The sequence below is a fragment of the Haliotis rufescens genome, unplaced genomic scaffold (assembly GCF_023055435.1).
Source record: "Haliotis rufescens isolate VD_foot unplaced genomic scaffold, xgHalRufe1.0.p SCAF_4, whole genome shotgun sequence".
In the NCBI taxonomy this organism is placed as follows: domain Eukaryota; kingdom Metazoa; phylum Mollusca; class Gastropoda; order Lepetellida; family Haliotidae; genus Haliotis; species Haliotis rufescens.
The window spans coordinates 3,618,948-3,637,115 of record NW_025964112.1 but is presented as its reverse complement, the minus strand read 5'-3'; the positions used below and the strand labels follow the sequence as shown (position 1 = coordinate 3,637,115).

Genomic DNA, 18,168 nt, shown 5'->3' with positions numbered 1-18,168 from the left:
GAAATAGTAGGCGTAGTGGTGGTAGATATAGTTGTAGAAAATGTAGTGGTAGGAGACGTAGTGGTAGTAGCCCAGTTGGAGTAGATGTAGTGGTAGTAGACGCAGTGGAAGTAGGCGAAGTTTTAGTAGTTGATGTAGCGGTAGTAGATGTAGTGGTAGAATTCGTAGTGGTAGTAAGCGTAGTAGTGAAAGACGCAGTGGTGGAAAACAGTAGTAGAAGTGGTAGAAGACGTAGTGGGAGAAGGCGTAGCGGAAGACGACGTAGTAGTAGTAGTAGATGTAGCGGTAGTAGACGTAGTGATGGTAGACACAGTGGGAGTGGACGTAGTATTAATAGTTGATGTAGTGGTAGAAGATGTAGAGGTAGAAGACGTAGTTGTAGTAGACGGAGTGGTAGAAGAATGTTTTTGGACATAGATCCTGTGATTGTGTTTGAGCTGTCTACCTGTCTGTGATTCTATGTTTCAGCTTTCTACCTCTCTGTGATCCCGTGTTTCAGCTGTCTACCTGTCTGTGATTCTATGTTTCAGCTGTGTACCTGTCTGTGATCCTATGTTTCAGCTGTCTACCTCTCTGTGATCCTATGTTTCAGCTGTCTACCTGTCTGTGATTCTATGTTTCAGCTGTCTACCTGTCTGTGAATCTATGTTTCAGCTGTCTACCTGTCTGTGATCCCGTGTTTCAGCTGTCTACCTGTCTGTGATTCTATGCTTCAGCTGTGTACCTCTCTGTGATCCCTTGTTTCAGCTGTCTACCTGTCTGTGATCCCGTGTTTCAGCTGTCTACCTGTCTGTGATCCCGTGTTTCAGCTGTCTAGATGTCTGTGATCCCATGTTTCAGCTGTCTACCTGTCTGTGATCCTATTTTTCAGCTGTCTACCTGTCTGTGATCCTATTTTTCAGCTGTCTACCTGTCTGTGATTCTATGTTTCATCTGTCTACCTGTCTGTGATTCTATGTTTCATCTTTCTACCTGTCTGTGATCCTATGTTTCAGCTGTCTACATGTCTGTGATCCTATTTTTCAGCTGTCTACCTGTCTGTGATTCTATGTTTCATCTGTCTACCTGTCTGTGATTCTATGTTTCATCTTTCTACCTGTCTGTGATCCTATGTTTCAGCTGTCTACATGTCTGTGATCCTATTTTTCAGCTGTCTACCTGTCTGTGATTCCATTTTTCAGCTGTCTACCTGTCTGTGATCCCATGTTTCAGTTGTCTACATGTCTGTGATCCTATTTTTCAGCTGTCTACCTGTCTGTGATTCTATGTTTCATCTGTCTACCTGTCTGTGATTCTATGTTTCATCTTTCTACCTGTCTGTGATCCTATGTTTCAGCTGTCTACATGTCTGTGATCCTATTTTTCAGCTGTCTACCTGTCTGTGATTCCATTTTTCAGCTGTCTACCTGTCTGTGATCCTATTTTTCAGCTGTCTACATGTCTGTGATCCTATTTTTCACCTGTCTACATGTCTGTGATCCCGTGTTTCAGCTGTCTACCTGTCTGTAATCCTATGTTTCAGCTGTCTACATGTCTGTGATCCTATGTTTCAGCTGTCTACCTGTCTGTGATTCTGTGTTTCAGCTGTCTACCTGTTTGTGATTCTATGTTTCAGCTGTCTACCTGTCTGTGAATCTATGTTTCAGCTGTCTACCTGTCTGTGACCCTATGTTTCAGCTGTCTATCTGTCTGTGATTCTATGTTACAGCTGTATACCACTCTGTGATTCTATGTTTTAGCTGTCTACCTGTCTGTGATCCCATATTTCAGCTGTCTACCAGTCGGTGATTCTATGTTTCAGCTGTATACCACTCTGTGATCCTATGTTTCAGCTGTCTACCTGTCTGTGATCCTATGTTTCAGCTGCCTACCTGTCGGTGATCCTATGTTTCAGCTGTATACCACTCTGTGATTCTATGTTTCAGCTGTCTACCTGTCTGTGACCCTATGTTTCAGCTGTCTACCTGTCGGTGATCCTATGTTTCAGCAGTATACCACTCAGTGATCCTATGTTTCAGCTGTCTACCTGTCTGTGATTCTATGTTTCAGCTGTCTACCTGTCGGTGATTCTATGTTTCAGCTGTATACCACTCTGTGATCCTATGTTTCAGCTGTCTACCTGTCTTTGATCCTATGTTTCAGCTGTCTACCTGTCGGTGATCCTATGTTTCAGCTGTATACCACTCAGTGATTCTATGTTTCAGCTGTCTACCTGTCTGTGATTCTATGTTTCATCTTTCTACCTGTCTGTGATCCTATGTTTCAGCTGTCTACATGTCTGTGATCACGTGTTTCAGCTGTCTACCTGTCTGTGATCCTATGTTTCTGCTGTCTACATGTCTGTGATCCTATGTTTTAGCTGTCTACATGTCTGTGATGCTGTGTTTCAGCTGTCTACCTGTTTGTGATTCTATGTTTCAGCTGTCTACCTGTCTGTGAATCTATGTTTCAGCTGTCTACCTGTCTGTGACCCTATGCTTCAGCTGTCTACCTGTCTGTGATCCTATGTTTCAGCTGCATACCACTCTGTGATTCTATGTTTTAGCTGTCTACATGTCTGTGATCCCATTTTTCAGCTGTCTACCTGTCGGTGATTCTATGTTTCAGCTGTATACCACTCTGTGATCCTATGTTTCAGCTGTCTACCTGTCTTTGATCCTATGTTTTAGCTGTCTACCTGTCGGTGATCCTATGTTTCAGCTGTATACCACTCAGTGATTCTATGTTTCAGCTGTATACCACTCAGTGATTCTATGTTTCATCTTTCTACCTGTCTGTGATCCTATGTTTCAGGTGTCTACATGTCTGTGATCCCGTGTTTCAGCTGTCTACATGTCTGTGGTCCTATGTTTCAGCTGTCTATCTGTCTGTGATTCTATGTTTCAGCTGTATACCACTCTGTGATTCTATGTTTTAGCTGTCTACCTGTCTGTGATCCCATATTTCAGCTGTCTACCTGTCGGTGATTCTATGTTTCAGCTGTATACCACTCTGTGATCCTATGTTTCAGCTGTCTACCTGTCTGTGATCCTATGTTTCAGCTGTCTACATGTCGGTGATCCTATGTTTCAGCTGTATACCACTCTGTGATCCTATGTTTCAGCTGTCTACCTGTCTGTGATCCTATGTTTCAGCTGTCTACCTGTCTGTGATTCTATGTTTCAGCTGTATACCACTCTGTGATCCTATGTTTCAGCTGTCTACCTGTCTTTGATCCTATGTTTTAGCTGTCTACCTGTCGGTGATCCTATGTTTCAGCTGTATACCACTCAGTGATTCTATGTTTCAGCTGTATACCACTCAGTGATTCTATGTTTCATCTTTCTACCTGTCTGTGATCCTATGTTTCAGGTGTCTACATGTCTGTGATCCCGTGTTTCAGCTGTCTACCTGTCTGTGATCCTATGTTTCAGCTGTCTTCATGTCTGTGATCCTATGTTTCAGCTGTCTACATGTCTGTGATTCTGTGTTTCAGCTGTCTACCTGTTTGTGATTCTATGTTTTAGCTGTCTACCTGTCTGTGAATCTATGTTTCAGCTGTCTACCTGTCTGTGATCCTATGTTTCCGCTGTCTACATGTCTGTGATCCTATGTTTTAGCTGTCTACCTGTCTGTGACCCTATGTTTCAGCTGTCTACCTGTCTGTGATCCTATGTTTCAGCTGTATACCACTCTGTGATTCTATGTTTTAGCTGTCTACATGTCTGTGATCCAATTTTTCAGCTGTCTACCTGTCGGTGATTCTATGTTTCAGCTGTATACCACTCGGTGATCCTATGTTTCAGCTGTCTACCTGTCTGTGATCCTATGTTTCAGCTGTCTACCTGTCGGTGATCCTATGTTTCAGCTGTATACCACTCTGTGATCCTATGTTTCAGCTGTCTACCTCTCTGTGATCCTATGTTTCAGCTGTCTACCTGTCTGTGATCCTATGTTTCAGCTGCCTACCTCTCTGTGATCCTGTGTTTCAGCTGGCTACCGCTCTGTGATCCTATTTTTCAGCTGTCTACCACTCTGTGATCCTGTGTTTCAGCTGTATACCACTCTGTGATCCCATGTTTCAGCTGCCTACCTCTCTGTGATCCTGTGTTTCAGCTGTATACCACTCTGTGATCCCATGTTTCAGCTGCCTACCTCTCTGTGATCCCATGTTTCAGCTGCCTACCGCTCTGTGATCCTATTTTTCAGCTGTCTACCACTCTGTGATCCCATGTTTCAGCTGCCTACCTCTCTGTGATCCTGTGTTTCAGCTGTATACCACTCTGTGATCCCATGTTTCAGCTGTCTACCTGTCTGTGATCCTATGTTTCAGCTGCCTACCTGTCGGTGATCCTATGTTTCAGCTGTATACCACTCTGTGATCCTGTGTTTCAGCTGTCTACCTGTCTGTGATCCTGTGATCCTGTGTTTCAGCTGTCTACCTGTCTGTGATCCTGTGTCTGAGTGGCTTGTCCGTCGTGCTGACCATCTTCGTCCTGGACTTAAATTGTCGGGAAGATCAAGTTCCGCCATGGCTCGAGCGCATCACTAATGCAATAATCATGCCTCTGATCTGTGTTCGGGGCTGTCGACGGAAGTCGAGGTCAGTCGCTGTCAGCGACGACATGAAGTTACAGAAGGTCAGGACTGGACCAACCCAGACGAAGGATTCAGTGTCTAATGCTGGAGAGGAGCCCACAGCTGGAGAGGAGCCCACAGCGAGGGAATCCTCCACAAGGTCCGGTGCAGGGCTGACGTGGAAGGACATCGCCCGTGTCTTTGATGCATTCATGTTTAGACTGTACATGATCGTCATCGTAATCATATCCGCCATATTCTTCACTGTCCTGGGCATACAAGCGACGGCGTCTGGCAGTGAAATTTAGTAAAGCCTCCCTTTCTAAATTTACAGAACAAAAAACATTTCGACCTGGTCTAAAGTTGAACTGATAAAGCCTACAGACATCATCTGGGGTAGTTTGACCACAGTGTTTACAGTGTTGTGGGAAATAGTTTTCTGTCAATGTTCTATATGCGATACATTTGTCCATCTTCAAGATTCATAAAACCAAGCTGTGATAGTAATGGCACACCGCGTGGTGTCTCACATTACACCGTTCCTATGTACATGTATCTCCTCGCGTACTGTTCCGTATCTCGTAGAACAAAACATCTTCACTTAAAACGGGAGCACCTGGTAATTTCAGTGTGGCGATTATGTTTATTAATAACCATTGAAGTAGGTGTGCAACGTTTGATCTGTCGGTGGTATGGATAACAAATTAAAGTATCAATAGTTGCACACTAGTGCGAGATATTATCGATCACTCCAATGGAATATGAAACACATGGTAATCGTCACGATCAGTGAATACTGAGCTGGTATACAAAGGCGTCCACATTGACGGAGGAGTGAGTGAGTGAGTATGGTTTAACGCCCCTTTTAGCAATATTCCAGCAATATCACGGCGGGGGACACCAGAAATGGGCTTCACACATTGTACCCATGTCGGGAATCGAACCCGGGTCTTCAGCGTGACGAGCGAACGCTTTAACCACTAGGCTACCCGACCGCCCCACATTGACGGAGGATATGTGTTAGGATCGAGTATAGCTGTCTTAAGACCGACACAATTTTACCCTCTTGCATCCCCCTGGAGTTGTGGTTGGTTTGCATCAACCTTTCTTGAGTGAGGGAGTGAGTTTGGTTTTACGTCGCCTTTAGCAATATTCCAGCAATATCACGGCGGGGCAACCTTTCTTGAAGACAAGGTACTTATACAAGTATTCTAAGAGTATTGCAGTTTGTGTTTGTTTGTTTGTGTGTTGCTTAACGCCTCATTCAGCAATATTCCAGCTATGTCCCGGCGGTCTGTAAATAATCAAGTCTGGACCAGGCAATCCATTCGTGACCAACTCGTGTTATTCCGGGACAAGCCGAATAGCGACTCGTGCCCCTCTCGTGGCCATTTTTGCGTACGGGTTCCGTTTTAGCGCAAACGGGCATACCTAAAACAATTGTCAACTCGTTGCGTAATCGTTCACACATTTTCCCAATATATTATATATATTTCAGATGCAATTTAAAGCACATCGGGACGTGCGGAATTATACAGTATGATTGAACACATTTAACTGTGTCTTGGGTATATTTTTAGATGCAAGACATATGTAAAATCAAAAATTATTTCTGAGGGATTCTTTGACGAAGAATTTGAAATCATACGCGCATTCTTATTGGTTTGTCGTATTTTCGCACATAACATTAATCGATAGGGGGACGAGTCTTCTTGCAGGTTACGGAAAGGGGCGAGTGGTGACGAATGCAGACAATCCAGTGATTGGGGTCATGAGCGCAACACATCACGACATTTCCACACTCACAATGTACTATGCATACAGCCTCTAATATAACTCAATTGAAGCTTGGCTTCTAACCCTTGTACTAACATCACTAACAGATGCAGATGTGTGACTGAGGTGTACAGTTATCTCGCAAGTACGTTCCCTCTGCAGACTGTCTGCCCCACCCTGTTGTTGCATCTCTCTGTATGCATTGTGCCAATTATCCCCGTGTTCGGATTGTATATTTTGTTATATATTGAATGAGTTCATAAATGTTGTCTTAAACCGCAGCCCCCAACCTCCCCGCTATTTTACGGCAATACCGTATGTTCATGAACACCTGTACATAGTGTTGATACATTCGCTTCCCACCCACCACGCATGCTGTACAAGATGTAACTCACTCTATCAACTGAACAGTGTATATGTAATCTGAAATAAATACTGCATTCCCTTTGCGAAGTCTTGTCTGGTATTTCCAAAATGCTTTTATCGCGTCTGTCACTATTAGTAGCTCCTTTTGGCCTCGCGCCACACAAACTGGGAACGCTTACAGACTTCGTGAGAGATCTATTCTCATTAACAACGTGCAGTTCAAAGTTGGCAATCAGGCACATTATACTGGCGCTTCATACACGTGTTATACACAACAAGGCATGACAGGTTTCCACGTTAAAAACACTCCGAATAACGGGGTCGGTTTGTAAAGTGGTTGCCCATTCCCTGGCTTGATAACAGTAAGATTCCCAGATTCTGATCAACATTTATTTCAACAAAACATAAGTGATTAATAGACATTCGACAGATTTTTGGATTGAGGGTAAAGCGAACACTTCACTGCAGCGTTTAGGCAGTTGTCCGACCCTCCTTGTAGATGCCAGCATCAGCCATTGCACTGTCTCGATTACACACCCTTGTCATGTACATTTAGCTGCAATATTGCGGCGTTAAACAACACACAAACAAACAAACATTGCACTGTCAATCATTCTAATATCAATTAAAATCACACTGTCAAGCAAACTTCGAAAATTGGTGTTGGCATAGCTCACCAAATTGTCTCCTAATGTCAGGGGAATCGAACGCCAAGGTTTCAGTTGGCCTCTGTTTTGTTCATGAAAATAACACCTGATTGCCATACGATGTTGTTTAACTTCATGAGGTTGTGGAGGGGAAATTATCATACTCTGTCCTGTTAGTTATATCAACCGAACATCGGGCATTTGATGGCAGACATCGGGCTTTTGTCAGTGGTATTGCCCAGAAAATAGCGTTAACCTTATTGAATTCTCGCAAGGAACCAGAGTTCCTTCAACGAGATAAATATATTATATCACTTATACTAAAACAATACTCAATGACAGTATATAATATGATGGCAGTGGTCAATACCAAATACACAAAAACAGTGTTGATAGCAAAAGTTAGTGATAATAATATTTATCGTACCTCCATGTCTTCAAAGCAAAAAGCCGCACGCTTTTTCCGAGTCAATAGAAGTCATGTGACATAGCGCAAGGTAACCTCAGCTTAATCGAACAGTTGTTTTCTATAAATTTTGAATTGGTTTGAATTCTTTTAAAATGTCATATTAAAACATGTCGGTAGGATAAATTCGTTGTAGAAGGATCACTGGGGGTACTTGGCTTTTAATGCGTCCCGCGTTAGGTTTCATACCACGAGCCGGAGAGGATCACGAGGGGTACATGGGGTTTAATGCGTCCCGCGTTAGGTTTCATACCACGAGCCGGAGAGGATCACGAGGAGTACTTGGGGTTTAATGCGTCCCGCGTTAGGTTTCATACCACGAGCCGGAGAGGATCACGAGGAGTACTTGGGGTTTAATGCGTTCCGCGTTAGGTTTCATACCACAAGCCGGAGAGGATCACAAGGAGTACTTGGGGTTTAATGCGTCCCGCGTTAGGTTTCATACCACGAGCCGGAGAGGATCACGAGGAGTACTTGGGGTTTAATGCGTCCCGCGTTAGGTTTCATACCAGAGCCGGAGAGGATCACGAGGAGTACCTGGGGTTTAATGCGTCCCGCGTTAGGTTTCATACCACGAGCCGGAGAGGATCACGAGGAGTACTTGGGGTTTAATGCGTCCCGCGTTAGGTTTCATACCACGAGCCGGAGAGGATCACGAGGAGTACTTGGGGTTTAATGCGTCCCGCGTTAGGTTTCAAGACCATGCCCCAGCCCGGGCCAGGTTAAAACAAGAATTGCAGTTAGATCCGCTATCTGTCATAGATATCCTAAAGCCAAGAGATGCAATAGCGAAGGCCAAACTAACTCTATTTCTGAGAGATGGACAGCTACTCGAACGTATATAAACAGAGCAGCCAAGGATAAAAATGAAATCATATCAATATAAGAAAATAGAAATCATATCAATACAAAAACAGAAATTATGTGAACACCAAACTCACAATAGATATGTGTACCCTTCTCACACACAGGAGTCCCAAAGCGGGACAGGTCAGCCGAAATTGCCTAGGCAGAAGGCGACCTCTTAAACACTTAATGCAACAACAACAACAACAACACTGGAAAGTTCAACTCAGTGCCCTAAACAGTTCATCCGTACTAGAACTCCAAGAAGTTTCCATAACATGCTATCACCGTCCGCGGTATACCAAACCGGAAGTTTACACACCTCACTAGCATCACAATATAGTAACTTCCTGACGACTGATCACTGTACGAACACAATGCAATTAGCGTCTTCCGAATCCCAAAAGAAACAATGCTACACAGCTACAACCACTGTCAAACAATAAAAGACACTGCCATGAAACACCCCCTGAAAGAAACATTATAAAGCTTGGTTAAAATATTATCATCATTAAACGAGCATCCTGCCTCACGAGTAATTTACATTGCTGATAATTCATTCATTTCGAGGAGACAAGTAATACGGGTAGACAAGGCCTCAGTGACGGAAACGGTTTCCAAGGGTCTGTGTCCGACCTTGAGAACATAGCAATTACCTGCTGATCGTCATTGCAACATGATTAGACAGGTGTACCAATAGGGCGCACAAGACAAAAAAAGTTTTATATGTCTGAGGAGCACAAACAGTAACTCTGTATGTTTAAGAACGTTAAGGCAACGAAGATAATTCATGGATGCCAACTTCTTTATTATGAGGAACACAACGTTTCTGAGTATATACTTGCTCCTTCATCGGGTGAATAAATGCTATGAAGCAGGGAACATATATATATGTACCTGTAAAATCAACAAAAGTAATAATATTCCAAAGGTGGAAACTTAACAAGGGAAGCCAACAGATAATTGGCAATGATAGGTGATTAGCAATTGACAAATGGAGGCCAACACTTAACAGTAATTAGCGCTGGTAGGTGATTGTGATGGACAAAAGGAAGTCAGGACGATATCATCCGTGTTTGGGAATGTGCAATGGACAATGGACAAACGGGAGGCCGGGATTTTTAGCACTGATAGGTCACAGAATGGAAATGACATTTGACAAATTGAAGCCATCTGGATAATGAGCACAGACAATAATCAAAGCAAGAAGTCCCCAGGAGAGGGTAGATTGGTTCCCTGGTGTTTACACAATTTCTAAAACAGAGACGTGTGACAAATGTCTTGCCATCAAAATGTATTCTTCACACTGTTAATAACGCCGGTCGCGTTGGCGGTCATGTTTCAGGCTTGCTTCCAACAAACAATATGCGCACCACTATTTGATACAAAGCATAAATGCTATACAAATTCGCCAATGCGACAATTGGTCCAAATGTCTCTTTTTCGTAATGTTCCATTATCGTTAAACTGTCTCTTTGGTTTATTTTGACACTTTTTCCGTGTGTTTGTTTAGACGACGCGACTATGGCCCTTCTAATATTCCATACAAACTCTGACGCCAGCCTTCACATGACTGTCGACGGGCTATAAAAAATGAATACCTGACATCATCGGATTGTTTGTTTAATATAAATGGAATCCACTGATATTTCACGGTATAAGAATACTTTTCATTTTTAGTTTACATTTGTTCACATTCATTAATAAGATGTAATCGGTAGGACTATTTTCATCGTTATTACGCCAGCTTAATGCATGTGTGTAACAACACTCCGCATTGTGTTAACTCGGCGGTTGTAGTTTAAGCAATCCATTACGTATCGCCCAGAGGGACGTCACGGTGTTTCACAGATAGATTGAAAACGATAATTACAGGTAACATAGGTGATTACAACATCGATTATATACATTTGTCGAAACTCATTAACTCCGCCAGTCTGTAAACAACTGATGTTATATCCTTGCACTCTGTACATTACCTTTGAAGCAAACTTTAAATCCGTCACTCAGAATGTTTATCAAGTTTGACAAATCAAACAAGTGCAGCGCTAACATACAATAGGCGCGCTACCAGTCGATGAGGCACGGCCCGGGATACTAAACACATTTAGGTACAGAAGGTGGAGAACAGCGCTCGCCGAGTGACGGGATGGAGAAAGGTGTGCTGCAGCTGCTTCTTTCCATAGCGTTATACAGTAAGTATTGTAAAGCATCATATAACATATGCGAGGCAAAGACTAATAAGCCCCATTCGCATGGACAAAATTTACTCATGTAAGCAAATTTACTCATGTACACTACATTTCACAAGTAACTTCCCCTATTTTCGCGAAGATTTTTCGAAATTTTCTCGCCACTATTGCGGCACTAACGCGGAATTATCGCGCCACCTTTGAGCCATTAACGTGAAACTATTGCGCCACTTTCGAGACACTTTCGCGCCATTTTCGCGATAACATTTTACAAGATCGCGGCACTTTCGCGACACTTTCACGGCACTTTCGCGACACTTTCACGCCACTATCGCGCCACTTTCACGCCACTATCGCGCCACTTTCACGCCACTTTCACGCCACTATCGCGACACTTTCGAAACAGAATAGTCACGCTATCTTGTGACAGTTGTGCTAAATGTACGGTACAATATATTGTATTACTTTTTTCCTTGACTGATTTTGAGTTACGTTTTCCATGTCATGCTGCTCTGCATTATTTAAGATCATAGTTTAAAGCTTCTTTTCCTTTTACCAATACCGATATCTATACTTTATTTAGACTGCAAATGTAAGATGATCTTGTGGTCATGACTCCAATCACAAATACTCGTACACACATTAGCTGAGGTGATTTTCACGGCAACAAATAAGATAGAACAGAATCAAACAATATCATGTGTCGGCCAAAATGGCCGTCAGGAAACCTCATAACCAACTTATGTTTTGTGCATGTCTAGTATCCCATAATGTTTCGTGATAAGTTTCATTCTGAATATAATGTGAAATAGTCTGGACAAAATCGTTTGGTTATTAAAGATTTCACATGGTAAACGAAGTCCTTCACAAATATTACGTCGTTAGGTATTTGTATTACACAGTGACTTGTTCTTGATGTGTGAACGACTATTAACATTGTAAAAGAATACGCTTTTTATTGGAAACAAAATAAACAAAACCATTTCCATAATTTACTTCTTTTCCATTCCATTCCGACTATATCATAAGCATGTGTTAATGAATAATACTCATGAATCAGGTTAGAGCGTATCCACCACAAACACATGCAAATGCAAGTCAGGTATTTGCAAGTGAAAGACATACATGTACAGTTACCACATTGAAATAACACAACTTTATACGAAGCTTCTGAAATAAACAATAATAAATAAGGGAAGAGCTGGTTTCGTGTTTTAGAGGAAGACACTAGAATAAAATTTAATTTAATAAAAAAAAAAATTTCAAGTACATTTCTTAGAATTCATGAGAGAATGTAAATCTTCCATGAACTGCTATTCGAGCGTCTTCAGCATTTATAACATGGTGCCCCGATTTTGATTTCAGTGGGGGGCACGGGTGGCCCACTCGTCTTAGGCGTTGCGATTCGCTGTGCATAGTTGCGTCCCTTGGGCACGCCAGAAACCTATGATTGTGGGTTCGAAACCCGGTTCGCCCCAATTAAGTTTCTAGGTTTGTCAGCATCATACCCGTGCTCGTGGGGTTCATCGAAATGGTAAACGTCTGAGACCTGCATCACTTTGGGCTTTCCTCCCACATTAAGCTGACACGCCGTGATATAACTTGAATACTGTTAAATGGGCAATTACCTAAAGCAATTCCCCAGAGTTGTTGCCTTTGTTATTGTTTTTCCCCGTGAGTACCCGGATGATATAGCAGAGATCTAGACTAGTTCGCGGCCTATGCAGCGCCATTCGTAAGCGCAGTTGTCACTTTTAAATGTAGGTATCTTGTGGGTAGCATCATTAATGGTGACGGTGTTTTGATAAGTCACTTGCTTGGTAATTGTGTGATTTTCGTTTTCACTATTTTGACTTGCAACACAAAGAAAATATTTCACCTGAGCATTGCTTATGTTATGGTGTTTATTTTTTTACAGTCAAAATGTGCAAACGTTTCACTTAGGAAATTTATTAAATGCCTAAATATTCAGTTATTTCAAAAAATATGCCCATCTGTATTATTATGATGACGAAATCCAAACATTTTTATGTTTAATATCATCACCAAGTGACTGAAAATGTAAGGATATTAAATAATAATAATAATAATAATAATAATAATAATAATAATATAGTTTATTAATGTGTCATGTGTACATAATACACCTGGCCATTACTGGCCTAAAAGACACCTAAGATTATACAATCAATAAAATACATAAATAAAATATTATAACTAACAATTTCTTCTTATGTATACAGCAAACCCCGCCCACCCACCACCCCTCCCCCCGCCCCACTCCACAGACACACGGACATATACTCTCATGCAAGATCAACCTAGTCACCAGTTCACACCCCTTAGCACACATACATACCCTCCCCCCTCCCCCTAAAAGACACCTAAATTTATATAATCAATAAAATACATCAATAAAATATTATAACTAACAATATCTTCATATGTATACAGCAATTATACCTAAGGATATTGTTCACTAAAAACAGATATTTTTATATTATGGTAGTTTGGATAAGCACATTTCTAAATTGTTTGGATTCTAATCCCAGCATAATTAATCTATTGTGATGTTTTTAAGCCCTTTTGACAGTCTTAGTCATTTTTAGTCAATCTGTTAAATAAATGAACAGATTTTTCAGTCAATCGCCTGAAATATTTAGACATTCTATAAATTGCCGGAGTGAATCATATTTTACACATTGACTGTAACATATACACGCATACAAAGGAAAAGACTTGTGAAAAACAACGTCTATCTCGCATCGAAGAACTTCTCAACCAAGACGTAGAGGAACAAGAATGATTCTGTTCAATGCTACAGCAAATGAATGAAAACAAAATGCAAATATCATAATTACAACCTACCAAAGTTATATGTATATTTTTAGTCAGCTGCCTTGTTCTAGGAATGCAACCGTAAATATTCACATAAAGGAACAATATTCCACACATCTGCAGCTGTACAAAGAAACTTATTGGATGTCACGTGTCTCTGTAACAATAAAATATTTCAAAATATATTTATCGTTTCGGGATATTATAACCCGTGTTTGGTTTCTCGACTGATCACTTAGTTTGTTTCAGTTGTTTCACATAGGTGTCAAGTCTCAAAGGTCAGCTGAGAAAGCCCACGTGTCAACTGTTTTCATAATGTCCACGGTTCTTTAAAAAATCCATTGAGTTAGATTACAATGAGCAATCAATCAACGTTATATCGGCTTTGAACAAAGTATGTTGTTTTCACATCGGCACTTCACGCCCAGATATTGGGGTATTCCGTCTGCTTTAGTAAACATACACATGTAAACGCTTACTTTTGACAAATCCCCTGTGCAAAATAACAGTGATAATTCAATCAACGTAATTTCTGCTGATCATTTGATGGCGAGGAATGATGGTGATCACTCCTCTTGCTGGGCTGAAACGTGCATATTATATGACATACATTTCACCTCACTTCAAACCGGGATTCGGTTTAAACCTGGATTTGAATTGAATAAATATCCCAGACACACGAAATGCCTAATGGGAACCTTTATCAGGTAATCTGAGTGGTGCCTCCAGTAATTATACCTGTAATATATTAACTGAGCATCAATTGAATGACGACAAATACACAAGTGTAGGGTTATACCAGAAAACATGGATGACAACTAGGGAGTAGTTTACCCACGCAATCCGAAATCCGAAAATGCTTTCACTGCAGGGATACTTTTCTTATTATAAACTATAACCACCAGGGGGATTTCCAAATAACGACATCCGATGCGCTTCTGTCGTTCTTTTTGTCTGTTTGTTTAGGCTGAAGAAATTTATTAACATGCGCCCTTTGTCCAAATCTTCATAGATCACGGGTAACCAATCAGTGTTGAAAAATGCGTAAAACAAATATTGCCTCCAAGTTTATTTAGCTGTCCTTGCAGAGGGTAGCCCAGTCTCTTGTCACGCTCAGTTGCGTTTGCGAGCAAAATCGTCTCACGGCAGCTAGTGTGACCAAGCGGCCAATGTCAGACTGCCGAGAAGAAGCTAGAGATTATAGAAACCCAACTCACTCACTGATTTCACTGATTCGTTCTGATAAGTAGTGCCCCTTCTAACTATTCACTTATTATACCTCTTGTCAGTGTTAGAAACGTTTCAATGTTCTAATACAGATAATTAAATAGTTGGTTCACATACGCATCGACCCGTTGGACGCGGACATTTCGCAATTTCATAAATATATTCCTGAAGTGGTCTAACGGGTTCATTTTGTGACACGTGTACGTAGCAAAAGTGTCAGTTTAATGCTTTGCCTTAAATATATGCAATATTTATTATTAAAGCAATACACAGACTTCTTTCTTTAGATACGCATGTATGTGTTTAAAACAACATCCTTGAAAGGGGCCCGGTGGAAAAATTATCTGGGATGGTAGGAAGCAAGACGATTGTGTTGTATTATTTTCCACTTACATGGAATTAACGTTTCACGAACGCCCGATACCAAATCACTCTATTGCGAAAAGCGTTTTTGTAAAACGATAGCCAATGAAGCGTGTTGATTGGTAAAACAATAGAGGATTATAAGGGGTGTCTCACAGGCAAGTGAGCGAAGCTCAAGATGGTGAGCAGAGGTTTCAGCTCCACAGGATCCCAAACAACCAACCAGGTCGAAGGCTTGCATTCTAATAAAAGTAAGCGGGGTCCGACCAGACACTCATTTATAGACGGAACAAAAAGCTAAAGACACCCTCATCATGCTGCTGAAAGCCGGGGGCAAGCTAAAGTATATTTACATTGCGTTCACATGAAGTTTATGCAAGGCAGAAGTAAAGATCATTTCATAAATAAATTGTGGACTTTTATCATTTGAGGCCATGTCGCTGTCGAAGATAGTCAACCAGAGGCGAAAGAGAGGCTTTCCATACTTTCTTAGTATGGGATTAGTCCTAGGATTATACCAGGAAAGAGAACTGTGGAAGAGAGAACGTTCTCAACACTGGTGGAACATTGTCGTCAAACGATACGGCCGTATTTTCCTGCACAGGATCTAATATGCTTACGTAAGCAAATAGAGAATCTATTCAAATGACCAGAAATACTCCAGGAGCATTTATACTTATGAGTAAATATACTTTTACTAGACCTCATCAGGTGTAGCAAATATACTTTTACTCATGTATCTTTACTCCTGGAGTACATTTACTCATGTAAGCAAATGCGTTCACATGCCACCATAAGAAAATTTACTTATGTAAGTATATATACTCACATAAGTAAAAGTGTCCATGGGAATGGGGCTTTAGACTCAGTGCACATGTACTTAGTTCATATTTGTGTGTTCGGCAATGTCGATTCAAAGAGATCGTCGGTCGGGGAGACGGGTTAAAATTGTGGAACTGGACCAGTCCACCTGAGTATATGGATGAGCTTTACAACCCTTCTTTTCCATGTTGGTGGTACCAGAGAAACCGGACGTTCTGATAAAAACAGTAAATGAGTTTTTTTTCCACAGGCATGGTCTCTTGAGGAATAGCTTATTAGCTTCTTTTTGAAAGAAGTTAAAAGCTTCAGACTTAAACTGTCGAGCAAAGGAAAAGTATGGATATTCGAAATGGATTTGACTACAATTACAAACGTTATCAAAACGTCTCTTGTCTGAAAACGATCGCAAAAACACTGGTCCAAACCACAAGTATTTAATACATAACAATCAAGTATACCATTTCTTGTCTGTTTCATTTTAAGCCACCATCAAGCAAGGGGTGTATATTGTCTTTTGCCCTGCAGTTTATTTGATCAGATTGTGTTCCGCGTTGTGAGGATGCGAGGCTCGATAGTAGGCTATGTTGCACTTCATCACACTTCCATCCTCAAACTGACGACATTGAGTAACGCCAGCGTCGCCAACACGTTCGCCCGGACGCTTGTAAACCCTTGCACGACTATCAGAGCTGTCCAGATGAAACTTGGACTCACCTGTGCACGGCATACATGTCCTGTCCTTTGTCTTCTAAACTCAGACGCTGGGAGGTAATCAAGATGGCGACCGAGGTGGACGTGCCCTCACTGCTCGCTGTGTCTAATCAAGTTCTGAATGGATATCCCAATCAAAGCTTGTCTTCAGTGGAAGCAAATGAGGCTACACAATTATACAATGTGTTTGATTGTTCAGATATGATCATGACCTCCATGGGTGGAGTTAGAATGGAAAAGGTAACTCGGAATTAAACATGTGAGATCGACAATGGAGGCTATATGGAGGAGTCACCAGGGTCCGTCAGCAACCAAGGTACTTGTCCCGACCTGCTAAATTTTATTCTTACAGACCTGGGAAACTGCGCAAAAGAAATGTTTATGTCAAAAATAATCAACAAATGCAATGGAAATACCGGTGACTTAGATGTGATACGGCATGTATTATTACAACAATGCAAACAACGGGAGGATTTCCCACATCCTGAGGGTTGTTTAAGACGTCGTATGGATAGAAGATCAAAACAGGGCGAAACCATACAGAGGAAACTAGCTAAGGATAATTTCATATTATTCAGAGCCTATCTGGGAGATTTTGGAGAAGAGCTATATGAAATTGTTAGTGGGCCACGACGCAGACTGGCTGTTGACAGTGCGAGTGAAGCCCAGCAAGCCCAGTCATTCATTGCAATCAGCGAGACAATGGCCAGGTTCGAGAGATACCTGGCTGAAGTGAAGGGAGAGTTTATTCAAGAAGTTGATTGCCTCAGCCAAAAGATTACACAATTGCAAAGAGACAATAAACAGCTTAAGACTGATTACGAAGCTGCTAAAAATGAATCAACCAAGGTGAAAACTACAGCAGAGAAATTGAGAGTGAATATGATCAAGGCTGTAGAACAGTTACGAAGCGAGAATAAAGACATACAGAATGAACTGAATCAATGTAAATCTGTTGTCGAAGGCATAAAGACAAGTCTCAGTACACTGAAAGGGGAAGTAACAAAGGTGAGTGAAAACCAAGCTGTTATGCAAGCTGAATTGGTGACGAAGAAAATTGATGTAGATAAGCTGACAGCCATAACTGTAAAGTTGGACAAAAAGGTTACGGACCTGAGAAAAACTTTAAATGACTCAAAGTTGAAAGTGGTTGAAAAGTGCCTCGAAATAACACGGATCTCGGATGATCGTAGTATGGGAATAACGAGTCTGAGGTCAAAAGTCTCGCTCCTGAGCAAAAGTCTTGACGCATTGGAAAGTGACGTCACAGAGGTTGATAAAACGTGTCGCACTAATACAAGGACAGCGACTGACATTTAACGGAAGATGGCGTCTATGGAGAAACAGAAGCTTAAAG

At 41.5% G+C, this 18,168-nt stretch overlaps 2 protein-coding genes across 2 annotated transcripts in view; both read left to right on the top strand.

Moving 5' to 3' along the window:
* Nucleotides 1-5,904, top strand: part of LOC124149921 (neuronal acetylcholine receptor subunit alpha-7-like) — a 57,775-nt gene extending 51,871 nt beyond the window's left edge. The window contains exon 6 of the mRNA XM_046521767.2: nt 4,414-5,904. Within this exon, the coding sequence (XP_046377723.2) occupies nt 4,414-4,865 (452 nt within the window). The 3' untranslated portion in view covers nt 4,866-5,904. The remainder of the gene's footprint in view (nt 1-4,413) is intronic.
* A 4,856-nt stretch (nt 5,905-10,760) lies between these two features.
* Nucleotides 10,761-18,168, top strand: part of LOC124149899 (neuronal acetylcholine receptor subunit alpha-7-like) — a 31,476-nt gene continuing 24,068 nt past the window's right edge. The window contains exon 1 of the mRNA XM_048382376.1: nt 10,761-10,853. Within this exon, the coding sequence (XP_048238333.1) occupies nt 10,808-10,853 (46 nt within the window). The 5' untranslated portion in view covers nt 10,761-10,807. The remainder of the gene's footprint in view (nt 10,854-18,168) is intronic.